The sequence below is a fragment of the Gekko japonicus genome, unplaced genomic scaffold (genome assembly GCF_001447785.1).
Source record: "Gekko japonicus isolate JY-2015 unplaced genomic scaffold, Gekko_japonicus_V1.1 scaffold476, whole genome shotgun sequence".
Lineage (NCBI taxonomy): Eukaryota > Metazoa > Chordata > Lepidosauria > Squamata > Gekkonidae > Gekko > Gekko japonicus.
The window spans coordinates 404,037-422,156 of record NW_015175984.1 but is presented as its reverse complement, the minus strand read 5'-3'; the positions used below and the strand labels follow the sequence as shown (position 1 = coordinate 422,156).

At 47.0% G+C, this 18,120-nt stretch overlaps 1 protein-coding gene across 1 annotated transcript in view; it reads right to left on the bottom strand.

The window, feature by feature from the left end:
- Positions 1–18,120, bottom strand: part of LOC107123110 (ribosomal protein S6 kinase beta-1) — a 49,565-nt gene that overhangs the window by 11,281 nt on the left and 20,164 nt on the right. The window contains exons 6-12 of the mRNA XM_015426286.1: positions 15,328–15,385; positions 13,808–13,908; positions 9,810–9,900; positions 9,198–9,288; positions 6,532–6,639; positions 5,490–5,552; positions 4,191–4,268 (exon numbers count right to left, since the gene is read on the bottom strand). Coding sequence (XP_015281772.1) covers positions 4,191–4,268; positions 5,490–5,552; positions 6,532–6,639; positions 9,198–9,288; positions 9,810–9,900; positions 13,808–13,908; positions 15,328–15,385 — 590 coding nt within the window. The remainder of the gene's footprint in view (positions 1–4,190; positions 4,269–5,489; positions 5,553–6,531; positions 6,640–9,197; positions 9,289–9,809; positions 9,901–13,807; positions 13,909–15,327; positions 15,386–18,120) is intronic.

Sequence of the window (18,120 nt, the reverse complement as noted above, 5' to 3'; positions counted from 1 at the left end):
CCTTGGAAAAGATTGGAGGGAACAGTCCACCAAAGTAGGGACTCTCGTATGTTGGAAGGGGGGGTTAGGACGGTGGTATGTGCGTTCTTCGAAGTATCGAAGTTGCGAATGAACCACAGTTGTAGATGTCGCATTTTTAGTTTTGCGAAGACCAGGACCGATGTAGTCGCGGCCATAAGGCCGAGTAGCCTCTGTATCTGGAAGGCCATGAGCAAGGGTTGGGTACGAACGACGGTGGCTAAGTGGACAATGTCAGCCGCCTGTCAGGACCCACAGCAAACAATGAAGTACACACTTCTTAGGAAGGTTTTACTTTTATTGAAAGCTATAGATGCAGTAACACGAGCACTGTTAGGAATGGCGAGTGATCTATGCACATAAAAGGTTATAGGGCATTTGTATAGTGACCACCCAATTACAGGGGTTCCCGCGCACGGCATTAGGCTGAGAACTAACAGCTGCAAAAGCAAAACAGGTAAACGCTTTTCACGACTCATCCTGTGTAAAGACAAAGCAACTCCTCCAGCGGCCTTGAGAGATATGCGTTGCGGCGAAGAGGCAATTAAGCGCAAGGGAAAGAATGCACATGAAAGGGAAACATATTATACTCTTGGCAGCTTGCTGACACCGCCCTGTTCTGGGGCAGGTAAGCCATGCATGTCTTGGAATCCAGTAGGGCACCGATGTATTGTATCTGCTGGGCCGATTGCAACTGAGATTTCTGGGGATTGATTTGTAAGCCCAGATCTTTCAAGAGTACCATTGTCTCGATGTTTGAGACTAGAGTGTCTTTGGAGGACGCCACTAGGAGCCAATTGTCTATGTATGGGTAGATGGAGATGCCCTTGAGACGGAGGAAGGCCGCCACCACAATCAGAGTCTTTGTGAAGAATCTTGGGGCGCTTGAAAGGCCGAATGGTAGGGCCGGATATTGGTAATGGTGTTGACCAATTGCGAAGCGCCGGTATTGGCGGTGGGAGGGGTGGATAGTGATGTGGAAGTATGCGTCTTGGAGGTCGAGGGTGGCCATCCAGACGTTTCTCCGAGGCAGTGGCATAATCTGCTGCAAGGACACCATGCGGAAGCGGTGGTAGGTGACATAACAGTTCTGGTCCCTCAGATCTAAAATGGGCCGAACGCCCCCATCCCGCTTTGGGACTGTGAAGTATCGGGAATAAAATCCCGTCCCTTGGAGGTGTGGTGGTACCCTCTTGATGGCTTCCTTCTGCAGGAGGACGGACACCTTTTCTAGGAGAGGTGGGGAAGGGGGTGTGGTGATGACTACTGGAGTGATTGGGTTCTGGTTGAATTGAATACGGTAGCCCTGAGTTACAATGGACAGCACCCATTGGTCCGAGGTGATGCCAGGCATAAAGGAAAGGTGACAGACGTGTTTGAACTGACTCGGTAGGAGGGAAGTCAAAAGCCCTGCTTGGAGAACCCTTGGTTGTTTGGTGCGTGAGGGTTGTTGTCCAGTTCTGAACTTAGGTTTCTGAAAGGCGGGTCTTTGACCACTGGAAGTTGTAGGTGGCCTCCATTGCCTATCCGGAGACTGACAATTTGGAGTGCGTCTCTGCCAGGGCCTAGACCAGGTGCGAGAGCGATATTGTTGCCTCGTGGAGGGTGACACCCCGAGAGCGCGAGAGGCCTTTATGTTCTTATCTATATCCTGGAGCATGGTATCGGTCATGCTGTTAAAAAGACTGAGGCCATTAAAAGAGAGGTCTTCGACATATGACCTAGTATCTTGAGGAAGATTGGTATTGCGGAGCTAGGAGTGTCTCCTCAGAGCGATAGCTGAGGCCATTGTTCTGGAGGAAGCATCTAAAGCATGTTTGGACGTGTTGAGCTGCTGCTTCGCAAGGACCATGCCTTCCTTTTGAATAACCCTGGCCGCTTGAAGCTTGTCTTCCGGGAAGTGGGTTAGGAGGTCAGAGATTCTTTCCCATAGAGTATATTGATATCTGCTCATGCAGGCTAGGTAGTTAGTGGTTTTGACCCCTAACGCACCCGTGGAGTAGAAGCGTCTCCCGAATGTGTCTAATTTCCTACTTTCCCTGTCAGAGGGTGCCGAGTGTGTTCGTTTAGACTTGGACGAGGATGTTACGACTACCGAATTTGGTTGAGGGTGGGAAAATAAAAATTCGGCACCTGTCTCCTGGACTCTGTACATATGGTCCAGACGCCTCGTCGACACCAGGGCTGAAGACAGCTTTTCCCATGGAGTCTTGATAGCTTGCAAGAGGACTGCGGACATGGGGAGTGCAATGGTAGAGGTATCTAGTTGCACAATATCAAAAACAGGATCAGTAACCTGTGGCTGTTGTTGTACCACAGAGAGGCCTAGAGAATGGGCCATTTGTTTGACAAGGTCTGTATAAGAAGTGAGATTGTCGGATGGCGATATAGGGAGGTCCTCTGTGGCCGCTTGGTTCGGTGACTTGTGGTCAGGGGAGGTTTGGATCTCCGAAGCCTCTGAGTCAGATTCGTTGTCTCCGGAATCAGAGCATCCCTGTTCTGGTATTTGTATCGGAGTAACTTCCGGTTGACTAGTCAAAACTTTTGGTGGAACAACGGGGGGGTGGGGGGTGGAAGAACCCAGAGGTTCCGTTTGGTGGTAAGAAGCATCTTTAGGCGGAGGTCGAGACCGCGTTGCTGAAGGTCTCGATTTATAGGGTGACCTTGATCTGTGTGCAGAGTAGGTCGAATAGCGATCCCAGTCAGAATAGCCCGCTTTCAGGCGTGCTGTTCGGTTTTTTCGTGTTTGATTTGAAAATCTTGCACAGTGCTGGCACGAGTCAGGTCTGGGAGACTCTCCCAAACAAAAATACAGAGGGTGTGGCGGTCGAGCAGAGCAAGTTTACTACCGCAACGTTGACACCGGTTAAAAAAGCTCCACTTTTTCTCCATAGAACAACAAAATAGTGGAGAAAAAAGGGGGGGGGGTAAAGCCCGAAGGCCGGCTGAGGTAAACAGAACTTTCCCCCATCAGGAAAATAAAGTTGTTTTTTTTTAAAAAAAAAATTGTAGGTAGCGAAGGAGTAACACAAAAAAGGACGAGGAAGCCGTGAGGCAAAAAGCCAAACTAACGAACCGATCAGACCGACGGAGAAAAGGTCTTTCCAATGCGGCGGTAAGAAAGGAACTGGCGGGATGTCCGCGCCCTCCCCTCTTGGCATGCGCGGTGGGGTTCCTGCGCATGCCCGAGGTCTGGGCGCGAAAATCCGTTAAAAGAGCTTGCTACAGCGCACTAGATCCCATGGGTGTTGAAGCACAGAAACCACGTTGAAGATCTGAGTTTCTATACCTACAAGTGGGATCCTTTAGTTACAAATTTACTATTATCAGCTTTTTCCGAACTGCTCTTCTATACAGTTCCCCTCAGCCATAAAATCCCTTTTCACCTCAGCCCTTAAGCTATCAGCTTCTCTCTCTGCTACTAAGTCTTAAACTGTTATTTTTTAACTGCTGTTTTCAAATCTCCTTCTCTCAACCTTCCATCTGCTCTCATTGGTTGCTTTGAGAGAGAGGCAGAACCCAGTCTGTCCATCACATCTGATTAACAGGCAGACCCATCAATGAGCTGCCCTGACATCAGAGAAAACTTGTAAGTGGCTTGCTTTGACCTTCAACAATACATTTGTTTCTTCTCTGTGTCCAAGAGATTCAAACCTGCACAGAGGCAACCGAGCAGCACCTGTGCCTTCTTTAGGAGCGGAACACTCATCTTAACCAGTCTGATATAGTAGTGAGAGTTCCAGAGCACAACCAGGAGACCAAGGTTCCAATTTCCACTCTGGCATGAAGTTCACTGGGTGGGTGACCTTGGGCCATTTACACACACACAATCTCGGTCTCTCTCAGCTTAATTAAACCATCATCACAGGATTGTTGTTAGGATAAAACAGGAGGAAGGGACAGTGCATATTGCCCTGTGCTCCTGGAAGAAAAGGGCAGGATAAAAAGTAAATACACACAAAATTCCATTTCAAAATAATTCAAAGAATAGCAAGAAAACTCATTTGTTTTAGTATAGGATGTGGCACCTGATTTCATGCAAAAATCCAGAGGATATGACCCCCCCACACACACACACCTGATTAAGACAAGCAATATCACCATTTCACAACAGCTAAAATTATACAGCGAGTTGTGTCCTGATACTGGAGCAAAGAGGAAGCAGTACATACCAGTAATGGTTTAAATGGGGGCTCCACCTTCCGAGCCAGCAGCTCTTCCCAGTTGATGTGTCTGAAGAATGGATGAGCCTAAGAAACATTATCGGGGCAGTCAAGACCCCCAAACCAGGTTAGCAAACTGTTCTTTTCGTCTCCGAGCAGAACAATGTGAGGCAATCTGTTCACTGTGCTAAACGCAGAGGAACTAAAATATAAAGCAACCCACGAATTAAAAAAAGAAAAAGAAAACACAACACATCCATTTTTAATTCTCAGTTTCTTAAAGCTGAGATGGAAGGCATAGGACTTTATTCTACGAAACGTGTGTAGGACGTTGGGAAGGGGTCACACAGCAAACTTAAAGAGGGTCTAGAGTCATAACCCCATTTCCCCATCTATAAAAACAGCTCTGTGAAAAGGCCAGGAATCCACACAGGCAAGGTTTAGGGGGTGGCCAATGGTAAAGTTGCTAAACTAATGAAGAGTCAGTACATGCTGGACACAGGGCCCCCCCGCCTGCTTGAAAGAGCAAGTTCATAACTGTTGCTGCCCCCATGGCGCCTTTAATCAGGCTGTTCCCTGAAAGGCATGATTTAGCCATGCTCCGATCACATCCAGTTAGATTACTGCAACGTGCTTTGCCCGAGGCTGCCTCAGACTGCCCAGACTCTTCTGAGTTTAAAATACGTTGGCCAGGTTGCTGTCGAGGGCTGGATGCAGGGATCATGTCACTCCTGTGCTGAAGGAGTTGCACTGCTTCCTGTCAATTACCAGGCACAATTCAAAATGTTGGGGGCTACTTTTAAGGCCTTAAGGTTAAGGACCAGGGTAGCTGAAGGACCATCTCCTCTCATACACTGCAGCTTGCCAGTTAAGGTACTACTCCTGGTGCCTCTGGCCACAAAAGTGAGGTGAGTTTAACTAGAGACGTGGCCTTTGCAGTGGTGGCACCCTGCCCACGGAATCCATTCTTGCTTGAAGCTCGCCTGGCACCTGCATTACTGGCTTTTAGGTGCCATGCCAAAATGTTTTTGTTCACCTGGGCTTTTAATGGAATTTTACCTCATTTCCCCATCCTCTTCCTACCCCTTCTGCCTACCTGTGATTTTATACTACTGGTTTTCCCGGGTGCTCTTTAGCTTGGTTAGTTTATCGAGCTATTCTGTCATATTTTAAACCCTTTACATAAATAAACGTAGTTGGCCTCTTGACTGTGGACTGCAAGACATGACCCCGACGCCACCCCTGTTCTTTAAAAAAACCCCACAATGCTCACATCTGATTCTGCCAACAGTGGAAAGGAAAGCATACCTGAACTTCTCCAGCATCTCCAGGACCAGCTCCTAGGCGTGAGGCAGCATTTCTCTTTAGCAGCTTAGGAGAAAGAAAAGACAGTTGAGAGAAATTAAGGGCAGGAGGTTGTAATAAGGGGGTTCCTTGGCAACTGTTCTCCAGAGCGTCTGGCCAAAGTACTTCCCAGTCCAGTCATGCCAAAGACTGTGCTGGGCAGTGTTCCCTCTGAGTTAGTGTGAGCTGGCTCAGAGTTTTTTAGCCTCCGGCTCACACATTTTTGTCTTTGCTCAGGAAGGATGGCTCCAGAGCAAACTAATTTATGCAGTAGCCAAATGGCTCGCTCACAACTTTAATGCCAGTAGCTCACAAAGAAGGATTTTTGCTCACAAGACTCCACGACTTAGAAGGAGAATTGGGGCCGGGCACCTTCTCCTTCTAACTCAAGTGCTTTAACTCTGAAGCTCTTTTTTAAAAAAAATGTATTGTATTTTCAAACATGTAACAAGTCTCATATTGATATTACAGAACAGGTTAGTTTCCCATCAACTATGCTTAGACTAAATACAATTTATATCTATTCAGTATTTTGAAGCAAAAGAGGAGGAAAGAGATGCTGCCTTGGCATTTATGATTTTGTCTCTTTTTAGGCTTCAGTCAAGGTCATCATAATTCTTTATATAAAAACGTTTGCAGAAGAGCCAAATGTTTTGGATCAGCTCCACATGCTGCAGTCTTCCCTCTCAGAATTAGCTCCCCGTAAGGTCAGTTTCTACAGTCAGCTCTCAGCTTGGGCCAGCTAAACCTACTGGAGGGCACTGCTGTCCACTACATTTTTTCCTGAAGGACTTCGAGAAGCATCATGACAGGTCTCTCGGGAGACCCTGGTCTAATGCAAATGAAGTATCTAGGCCCCAACAGCCCAGTTTCTGTTCTAATAAAGGCAGACGTTTCCAGCACTTGAAACCTAACTTGCAGTGCCAATAGATTCCTTATTTTTTTGCAAATCAGGGCATAATAACTTTGGAAATGGTACTCACCCCCCCCCCAATACAACACTTACCTTTTTAAGCAGATCTCTGGCTTCTTGCGTGAGGTAGGGAGGCAAGTTGAGTTTACACTTGAGGATTTTGTCTATCGTTTTCTTCCGATTCTCCCCAGTGAATGGGGGCTGGAGGACGCCATTGGAATGCAGGGGGAAAGGGGAAGGAAGTCATTAGGAAGTGTGTGTAATGGAACACAATTTCCTCATAAGTACACCCTCTTAATATTGTAGCAGTTTGGTGAAGACAGCCAGTTTGGTGTAGTGGTTAAGTGAGCGGACTCTAATCTGGGAGAACCGGGTTTGATTCCCCACTCCTCCACTTGCACTTGCTGGATGACCTTGGGCAAGCCATAGTTCTGGCACAGCTATTCTTGAAAAAGCAGAGCTCTCTCAGCCCCACCTCCCTCACAGGGTGTCTGTTGTGGGGAGGGGAAGGGAAAGGAGATTGTAAGCCACTCTGAGACTACTCAGGGTAGCAAAGGGCGGGGTATAAATCCAATCTCTTCTCTCTTCTCCTAGCACGCCCACAACTTATAAGTGCAACTTTCTAATCACTTATGTAAAGGGCCTCAATGCACAACTTTGCAAGAAGCATGAGTTTGTTTGTTTTTTAGTTCCATCCCTGGGGTGCGAGGCAAATGGACCAAGCACTATCCCTGCACATAAGGAACACAAGTTTAAATCAGCTTTCGGCCACAGAGCTCATACAACTGGTGTGGACAAGTCATTTATCTGCCACACAGTTAGGCCAGTCAATAAAACAGAACAGAAAACTCTGGAGCTGACAACACTGCACGTGTTTTTTGAACGACACGTTCCTGGGAAAAGGAGGCGACAGATGCAGGAAATTCGTTTCTGACAGCAGAGCAAGAACTGTGGGACTGGTCTGCATACTGCAAACACAATGCGATTTACCACAGATTTTTCTGAGCCGTGGGCACAAAACTTAAAAGTTCTCCCCCACCCCCAACAAGATCATACTGCTCAGGTCGTTTCCATCTACCCTTAATCCACTCAATGTGAGCCAACCCAGGAGATGCCATGAAGGATTAAATAACGGAAGGGAAGAGCTGTGGGTCAATGTTATGTGCTCTGAGGTCAGGGACAAGGGGCGGCACTAGGGGAGAGGGTTTCACCACCATACCCACTGGTATGTGGAGTCTCTCAGGTGGCTATCTTCTCCCCAATGTTATTTAACATCTTTATGCGCCCCCTTGCCCAGCTGGCGCGGGATCACGGGCTGGGTTGTCACCTGTATGCCGATGACACCGAGCCCTATCTGCTGATGAGTGGCCGGCTGGAGGCTGCCCCAGAACAGAGGTCTGGAGGCCACAATTGGTTGGTTAAAACAGAACAGGTAGAAACGAAACCCAGCGAAGACAGAGGTCCTGTGGCTGGGTCGGGAGGGGGCGCTGGGATGGGTTGCCAACTCCCCTCTCTTGACAGGGTGCTGTTGACAGCATCCAGAGCTTGAGAGTGATCCTGGATGCCTCCCTTTCAATAGAGGCCCACATCACTCAGGTGGTTAAACCTGGCTTTTTACCATCTCCGCCAGGTTAAGCAGTTGGCCCCGTGCCTTGTCGTGCTCCGATCCAGCCATGGTGATCCATGCAATGGTCACCTCTAGGCTAGATTACTGTAACTCACTCTACGTTGGGCTTCCTTTGAGGTTGGTCTGGAAAATGCAACTGGTCCAGAATGCAGCTGTGAAGGTTCTAACAGGAACACCCTTTAGAGCACATATCAGCTGCACTGGCTCCAGATCGAAGACCGGATCAAGTTCAAGGTTCTGGTGTTGACCTTTAAAGCACTTAACAGTCAGGGACCAGCATACCCATGGGACCGCCTGTCTGGGCACATCTCCCCAGTAGAGTGTTACGCTCAAGTGATCAAAATCTACTGGTGGTCCCTGGCCCAAAGAGTGTCCTGCTGTCCTCGGCCAGGGCCTTTTCGGCCCTGGCTCCAGCCTGGCGGAACTCTCTCCCAGGAGAGATGAGGGCCCTGCAGGATCTGGTACAATTCTGCAGGGCCTGCAAAACTAGAGCTGTTCTGCTGGGCCTACGGTTGAGGGCAGTACCGGACCTCCAGCCGAGAAGGGGCCTCTCCCCCCCCCTTCTATGTATACTGTATATTGCCCCTGTGTGAATTTTCACACCATCTTAAATTTGATAGTAACTGTCTTACAGATTTTTGTACTTGTTGTTTTTTAGAAGGCTTTAAATTGTATATTTATACATTGTTGTCACCCGCTCTGAGCCGGTTCTGGGGAGAGCGGGTTATAAATCAAATCAATCAATTAAATAAATAAATAGAAAGCCCTGAGTTCAACCCCTGGCATATCCAGTTAATGGGGCTGGCAAAGAACTTTCTCTGCCTGAGACCTGGGGAGAAGAGTAAACGGTATTGCGGTAGATGGATCAGTGATCTGACCCAGCACAGGGCAGGTTCCAGGGATGACAACACCCTTCCATTGCAATGCCTTTCACGGCCCTGATCAACAGGCTTTCCAAGTTTCCCCAGCCTGCTGGCCCCCAAGCCCTGCCAAAGGCTGGTGTTGGCCTCTTAACCCTAGCCACGCTTAACACTGATAAGACAGAGTCCCACACAGGCAAGATGGGTTCCAATACAATACTCTGTAAGCAGCATGAAATAAAAGCGCATGAAGTTTTTAAGTGTGCACCTACTGCTCCAGTCAGCATGTCATACATTAACGCCCCCAAACTCCACCAGTCCACAGCACGATTGTGCCCGCTCCTCATCAAAATTTCAGGGGCCCTGGAATGACAAACAGGAAGGATGGAAGCATTCTGCACAGCAGGTAACAGTTAGCATTCACTCATTCGATAAGAAAATGCTACGGACAGAAATCAGCATGCCGGAGGAAGCTTTTCATCAAGGCAGGCTTGTGATTAGACGTCTGCCTGATCGCCCTGTGGTGAATAAGCGTCTTTGCAAACCAGAAGAGAGTTGATCCTCTCCTTCCCAGCGATGGGCTACAAATGACTAACAGGCAGAGTCAGGCTGGCTATGAACTTTGGTAGGAAAGTAATTGGCTCGAGAATTTATTTACAGAAGCTCCTCTGACAGTCTCTCTCCACCCACTTTCAAATATAGACAACTTATACGAAATCCTGTCCCTTAGGGATCCCTCTGCCAAGTGTCAAACTCTGCCATTTGCCCTGCAGACAGGCAAGGCTAAAACTCGGAACACCTAGCCACCAAGTTTCAAAAAGGTAAAATTTAGCCATTACCCCCAAACCAGAGTAATACTTTTCTGTTTCATCATGCGGGCTCACATGTATTCTATTGTTCCACAGAATGTATGTGTGACAGTTCCATCGTGAATGGACTCTTTACATAGTCCAAAATCAGTGAGCTTAACGTGACCTAAAAGAAAACAAAAAGAAGAAGGGAAGGGCAGAGGGACACAGAAGCGTCATTCCAACAGTGCAGGAAGCTTCAGGCAACCATCATCACACAAATATATTTGGATATTTGGCTATTTCATTTATAACCCACTTTTCAACTCAGGTATTCCCAAAGCAGCAAACAATATATAGCCAGATCATTTCCTGCAGGAGCACACAGGAGCGGAGCTCCGGCAATAAAGAGCCCAGGGGGTGGGCACATGCAACAAGCCCCGCCCCCTGCTCCCAGCAGCCCCAGGCCACAAGGAGCAAGAAGCAGCGCAGCCAGGTAAGTGGCAGAGCCCCCCCCCCCCCGAGATAGCAATCCAAAACAGTCCAGTGGCACCTTTAAGGCCAAGGTTTATTCAGGTACATGTTTTCCCTCCTCTATGAGGGCAGATCTGCACATTCCCCCCCCCCAAATAGCTAGCAATCCACAACAGTCCAGTGGTGCCTTCTGACACTTCCGGTGATGTCAGGGGGTGTGGCATATGCGGATAAGTTATGCTAATGAGATATGCTAATGAGCTCATGCACCTCTTTTACTACAAAATGACCCCTGTAATATAGCTAATTATGAAGAGCTAGATTTAAATCTAGTAGCACCGTAGAGATCAAGATTTCAGGGGTATAAATTCTTGAAAGTCTAAGCTCCTTTTGTCAGCTATTTAAAAAGGACTTTCCTAATGAGAACTTAGTAGCATGTATAGCCCTGACTAGTCCAATATCATCGGAGCTTGGAAGCTAAGCAGGTTTGACCATGGATTCAGATGGGTGGCTGTGTTGGTCTGAAGCAGTAGAAAAAAGTTTGAGTCCAGTGACACCTTTAAGACAAACAAAATTTTATTCTGGGTAAAAGCTTTCATATGTGCATATGTCCGAAGAAGTGTCCGTGCACACGAAAGCTTATGCCCAAAATAAAACTTTGTTGTTCTTAATGGTGCCACTGGACTCAAACTTTGTTCTACAGCTTTAGACCGACACAGCCATGATTAATAGTTGGATGGGAGATGCACCAAGGAAGTCCAGGGTTGCTATGCAGAGGCAGGCAATGACAAACCACCTCTGTGCATCTCTTGCTTTGAACACCCCATGGTCTTTGGAGTCGTCATGAATCAGCTGAGACATGACGGCACACAGTTATAACTGTAAGACAAACCTAAGAGCAGCTAGGTCAGATCAGAGCAATTGCCCATCTAGCCCAGCATCCTACTTCCAACAGTGGCTACTCAAATGCCACTGGGATGCCCACAAGCACAGCCTGCAAACAGCCCTCACCTGCTGACTGCTCACCAGCACTTGATAATCAGGCCTTCTGCCTCTGAGCCTGGAGAACCCATTCAGCTGTCAAGGCTAACAGCCAATCATAGATTAATCCTCCAGAAATCTGTGCAACACCTTCCAAGACCATCTAAGCCAATGGCCATCACATCTCTTCTTGTGGCACTGAGTTTTTTGTGTTTACTACTTGTTGTGTGAAATGACACTTTTTGCTTGCCTTGAGCCTACCAGACATTTCATAGGGGGATCCCAAATAGGGGTGTGCATTCGGCTATGGCCGAACCGAAAAAATACCTTGTCGGTATTTTTCGGGAATCACATAAGCCGAATGTGGGTCACAGTTCTGTATTCAGCTACCAATATAGCTGAACCCGAAAAAGCCGTAATTATCCGGCTTTTTGGGGGTTCATTTTGCTATACAAAAAAGGTCTCATTAAACCTAACAGCCAGTAAGCTGTTGAGTTTAAATGCCTTTCCCTCCCCGATCCCGCGCACAAGCTGAGGCGTGCAGGCTGGGGAGACTGAGGGCAGCCAGGCAAACATGCCCCCTTCCTTCCCTGGGCCTCTACGCTTTTGTGGAGAAGCCCAGGGAAGGGGGCGGGGGCCATGTTTAAATGCCTTTCTTTCCCTCCCTGATCTCGTGTTACACTGATGATATTTTTATTGTCTGGACACATGGTAAAGAAACCCTGGACACATTCCACCAGACATTCAATGATTTTCACCCCACCATCAACCTGACAATGAACCAATCCATGCAAGAAATACATTTTCTGAACACTACTGTAAAAGTACACAATGGACGCATAGACACCACCTTATACTGGAAACCTACCGACCAACATACAACACACCTTTTTGGAACTAAGGTATCCACTTGATGAAGTAAGGAAACAGATTACCAAAGCCAGAGTGATACCCAGAGAAACCCTGTTACAAGACTGGCCCAAAAGAGACAATAATAGAACACCACTAGGGGTCACATACAGCTTTCAGCTCAGAACAGTTCAATACATCGTCAATTACTGACAACCTCTACTGGATAACGACAGTTCTCTTTCACAAGTACTGGGGCAAACCTTTTCTTGTGCACAGACAGCTCCTTTGTCTCAAACAACTCCTCACCCACAATAATGCAACGTCTAATTTGAACATAGATACTGAGACCAGAGCTTGCAATAAACCCCGATGCCAACTTTGCTGCCACATACATCCAGACAACACAATCACTGGACCTCACAACATCAACTACACCATCAGAGGCTCATTCCGCAGGGCCTGTAAGACGGCGCTCTTCCACCAGGCTTTCAACTAGGAGCCGCCCGCCACCATTACCACCGTTAACCATTGTCATTACCAACATCTATGACAAAGGTGGCCCTGTATGGAGAACAAGCCCTATCATTGCAGGAGGCCGGGATACCGCTGAATTGGGGTTTTAGAACTATACACCATCTTAATTTACTTAAGGGACTATTACTATCCCGAGCACTTTAAAGTATGAATTGTCTATTGCTTGGTTATTTTAACTTGTTTTTAAGTGTTTTATTGTGATTTGGCACATGGTGCCGATAAATGTAAGCCGCCCTGAGCCCGTCCACAGGGAGGGTGGGATATAAATATAATAATAAATTAATAAATAAATTCACTTGCTCATCTTCTAACATTGTATATCCCATTAAATGCCTTTGGTTCTCTACATTGGACCAACAGGACAAACCCTATGTCAGAGGATAAATGGACATGAATCTGACATCGGGAATCACAAGACTGAGAAACCTGTAGGACAACAGCCTTCCAGGACATTCACTGAATGACCTCAAAGTAGCTGTTTTATTACAAAGGAACTTCAGAAACAGAATGGAAAGGGAGATTGCTGAATTACAAGTTACATTTGGAACAAAAACCTTCCCAGGACTCAACAGGGATATTGGTTTCTTATTTCATTGCATATGCTAACCCATTCAGTCCCCACATACGTATTCTCAACAAGAAGTGTATTTCTTTTTCAGAATAGTATACTAGAATACTGAATGTGATGCAAGGAATATTGGAATGTTTTGCTGACATACCACTGCACCAATCTCAAAAAAGAAAGAAAAAAAATGCAAAATGCTGTTATCTCCACACCTGAGAGGAGACGAATGGTGATTCTCACTTTACTTCCCACAATTAGAAAAGATGCCTTTTCACTTTTATCCCCTATTTTGACATATTTATTACTTTGCTGTCCTATCCCCCTTAATTAAATCAAAACAACTGTTGACCTCATAACCTTAGCTTGTTATTTAGTTTCGACTTTGCATATCTTAAAGCATCCGCATCACGTTACATGTTAACTTGCTGTTCAGCATCTGTCTATAAGTTTGAACTCTAGCTTCCTTTCCAGTGTATTTGAAAAAGTGTGCATGCACACGAAAGCTCATACCTTGAATATACCTTTGTGGGTCTTTAAATTTGTTCTAGTGCTTCAGACCAACACGGCTGACCACTTGGTACTGATGTTCTGTTCTACTGTACCTAGGGCTCCTATGACCACCCTGAACTTGTGAAAGCTGTAGGGCATAACTGTTTAAAGACATGGGACTTGTGGCTGCAGTTCTAACCTTGATGATTAAGCATGATGTTTTCTGGCTTTAAATCTCGATAGATGATCCCCTTCTGATGCAAGTGTCCCAAAGCCATTGAGATTTCAGCCAAGTAAAAGCTGCAAGGAAGAGATTTCTCGAAGTTAAACACACACCAAGGCATGAGGGTTCTGTGGCTCAGTTCAGATGTCCTGCCAAACCACGGTTGAGATTCCTGTCCAGCAAACCGTGACTGACTGCTGTGAACCTGCTTTCATCTCCTGCCTGCTCAGCACTCCCATCTCGAGGGGCGCAAACATCCAGAGAAGTGACAGTCAAATCATCCCACTGAACTGCGGTTAACACAAGCCAAGGTTTTCAAATCCACACCATGGCTTCAGAGTCCGGTTTGCCGTGTGATCACATTCCAAGCATTGCCAATTCAGACATCACACCCAATCAGTTAAGCTTAACCGAGTATGTAGTTTATCCTGTGCAAACAAAAAGTTACTTCTGATCCTTCAGCAATTCCGATCTTTCAGCAATGCCACATAAGGGTCTCCAAGATAGAGATGTTCTGCCAGGCTTCTGGTTGTGGACAGCAATGGTTTTCTATCGTGGCTGGCACCCTCTTCCTTTCCCCCTCCCCTTAATTCTGATCTTGTGTTTCCTCTCCCCCTGCCCAGAAAGTGCCCAGGCAGTCCAGAACTGGGACGAGATTCTTAAGGACGTCATTTGGGACTTCTTTTTAATCTGGCTTTTAAAATCTGTCATTCTAATTTCGTTATATTTTAATTTTTAATGTTTCTGTACATTCGTTTTGTGGCTTTGTGCATCTGCTGTACATCGCCCAGAGCACTGTCCCATCCCCACCTGAAACTTATTCCAGTGTCTCCCAGTGCCCACAGTGCAAAGCGGGGGGCGGGGGGAATCCTTCTGACCCTACACATTGCGACACAGCAGGATGGCATGGATTACTTTCTTAAGAGGACGCACTTAAGTGGAGATCCTGTTAGCTCAACAGCTCAACAGCTAGCAGCAGCTAAACAACATCCTGTCGAGTTTGTTCTCCCCTGGTCACAGCTACCTCAGGCCTGGGTGTGCCCAGAGGCAGAACCCAAAGGGATCTTTGGCCCTTGGCTCTTCAACTGAGGGTTATAGTGTAAACCTGGGTGAAATACTGGCCAGCAGAGAGAAAGAGAAGAACTGCTTGGCTTTCAGTAGCCTTCTCCCCTCACTCTGGGCGATGGCATGGCCAAGGTGGTATACAAAGAAGCCCAGCCCTTAAGAAATCCAGGTCACCAGGCACATTCAGAGTGCCTCTCTGGATGCCAGGCATGATGTCCCCCAACACCTCAAGTAACAAGGAGTCTGCTGCATCTGGTATGGGTAGACGTCGTCTATAGAAGCTCGAGTCACAAGGCCCCTGGGACTCTCTGAACAGCTGAAACACCACTGACTCAATTCGCTCCCCTTCCTCCCATGGACAGAATGCTCAGGACAAGCCACCACCCTACACAGATTAGTATTATGAATTAAGTAAAGCTCATTTCTCTTACCAAGCCGTGTCCTCCATAAATATGCCTTCTCTCTCTAACTGCATGAACAGTTCTCCTCCTACAATGAAGGGAGAGGAAAAAGAAAGGTTAGAAATATGCTGTTCGTTGTGCTGTCACATTGCAGCTGCTTGCGCTTAGCTCTTGGGTACTTGGTTTGTCTGCTTGCACCATGTATTGTGAGGGGGGCACAAAAATGCTCCAGAGAGTGGCCGGACCTAACACCCCCACCCACCCCCAAACAGAGCAGAATTGAGGACTTCTTTACATGTACTAATCCCTCTGAGTTAATGTGCCCAGCCCTAACTGGTTTTCAGTCCTGACTCCCTCGAACTGAAGCACCTTGGTGGTTGATGTAACAGCCGAGCTCTCCTGCCTGACAGCCAGAACAGTGGGAATTATTTTTGACCAGCTGAACTTTACACTTTCAAAACTGGATTACCTCCTTAGTGCAATGCTGGACACCAATAATAGTGCCTTGCCTCCTACGCTCTTAACGCGGTCCCACCACAGGCATGACTCCCCTGTTGATGTTCCCACCAAGCAGTGGTGCCAAAAGGCCCCTAAGCCCTCAGCCACCAGGAGAGTCCACAACTTGTACCAATTAGTCCTTCAGGGCCATCAGATTTGTTTAAATGTCCTATTGGATGATAAAACTTCCCCCCCCCCGGAATTCTAAATTTTGTGTAGTACAGCATCTGAGAGCCCTGTTGAATACCCAAAATCACCGCATCCATCTGAAGTTAGCTGAGAACTTTAACTGCTCCTATAGGGCAACCAGATTATCGTTAACATTTAGTTGCTCAAACATTCCATCTCTGAGATTATGTGACAGAAAAAATCCCTGAATTCTGAGGGAATCTTTCCACCCAGAGTCTTTAATGATGTATCACACTCCCCCTTTCTTTAGCCCAGGGACATCATGCCTCAGAACTGACATCGAGACCAATGGCAGGAAACGAGACTCAGAGTCCCAGATAGCAATCTGATTAGCTGGGATAACCCCACCCCTGCTAACATGGGAGTCCAAGACAGGGGACATCTCACCTAGCAGAACCTCACTGAGTGCTTCTACTGAGGCAGACCTAACCAACTCTTTCAAAGCTCTTCCAGCTAATGAGCAAAAGTCCATCACTGACAGGCTGGAGCAGCTGAGGACCAGGCTCTTGGATATGAAGGACAGCATTTTTGCCGTCCCCGTCCCCCGCTTCTCCCGTTAATTGTAGTTAATGCAAAGATGGCCCCAAGCAACCCACCTATTGTCCACGCTTCCCCAGGAATTCTTAATCCCTCAGAAGCTATTTCTACAGAAGGCGGATAAGTTCCACACAATGAATATGTTTTCACCCAACCCCTTGGCAAACTCAATCCCCAAATCGTTTTTTAAAGGGCCACGAGCTCAGTACAACAGGGCCCCATCCAGTGGGCCCAGCCAGCGAGGCTTCTACTTTAGCTCCAGTGCCCTCACTCAAAAATGGATCCACTCAAGTGGACCCCAATGCAGAACCAAATAGGACTGAAAGGCTAGACTGACTACTACGCCTCCACTCCTGGAACCTTATGGGATGGGGGAATCAACTCCACGATTCAAACTTCCTTTCATTTCTGCAAAAATCTGACATCTTGTGTCTGCAGGAAACTTGGTCCCCCCTATTTCTACAAGGCTTCCAAGAACTTGCTGTCCCTGCTGTTAAAATCTACACTATAGGTTGCGCTATTGGGGGTCTAGTAATCTTGGTCTCAGTTGAGTTGGTCTCAGTTGCCCAGATTAGAGGCAAATACATTAGATTTCTTCTCTGTGTGAACACATATATTCCACCTAGAAGTTCTAAGCCTTCAAGCACAGATGCTATCTGGGATAACTGGTCCACCACTTAAGATGCTCTAGACTCTCAGTTCCCCAACTCCCACAATGCCCTATGCGGTGATGACTTCAATACAAGGAATAGTGCCGGTTCTTCTGGTGCCTCAAAGCGTATAAACAACTGGGTCGTTTCTTAGCTAGGTCATCTTAGGACCAGCTCCTGAACAAGTGGAGTTTGAGACTTCTAGAAATACTATCCTCCCATCATCTACATTGCTTCCATGGAACTACGTAGGACTCCTCTCATGACACTTATACAGACTTGTCCACCCAGGGTGTTAGCGCAATAGATTACATCTCGGCCTCACCATTGCTATTTCAACACACCCACCATTTTGCAGTAGGCAATAGAGCTGAAAGTGACCACTGCCGCTTAAGGACGTCACTTCGCTTCCCAGATGCAATATTTTTTAACACACTGCAGGACCTTCCTGAAGGGGTTCAACAGGGATCAAGAAGAATCAGGTGCTGTTCACCTGCATTCTAACATAGCACACATTCTGGAAGATGGTGTTTTCAAGTCTTTGTGCCAAGAAACATTGAGCGATGGCTTGTATATCCTGGAACCCTTTGAGGAAACTGTCTGCCAGTTTAGACCCTTCTCTCATGATAGACCTCTAAAATCCAAAACCCAATATGGTCCTACCGTCTCTTACACAGGTTGGCCTAATGAGGATGCTGCAAAGGCTTAGCAAGTTCTGCAAAGAATCGCTGTGTGCCAATCACTATAAGACTAAGGTGATGGTTTTGGGGGGGGAAAGCCCCATTAAGTTCCGGTGGCACACAGACAACATCCCAATAGGTCAGTGCTGCAGTTTTAAATTCCTTGAGGTAACATTTTCTGAAAATGTCTCCTGGAAGGATCATCTGGTGAGAACAAAGTCCTCAGTCACAAGATCTTAAGTTCTATTGCTCAAGAGGTGGCTTCTTCA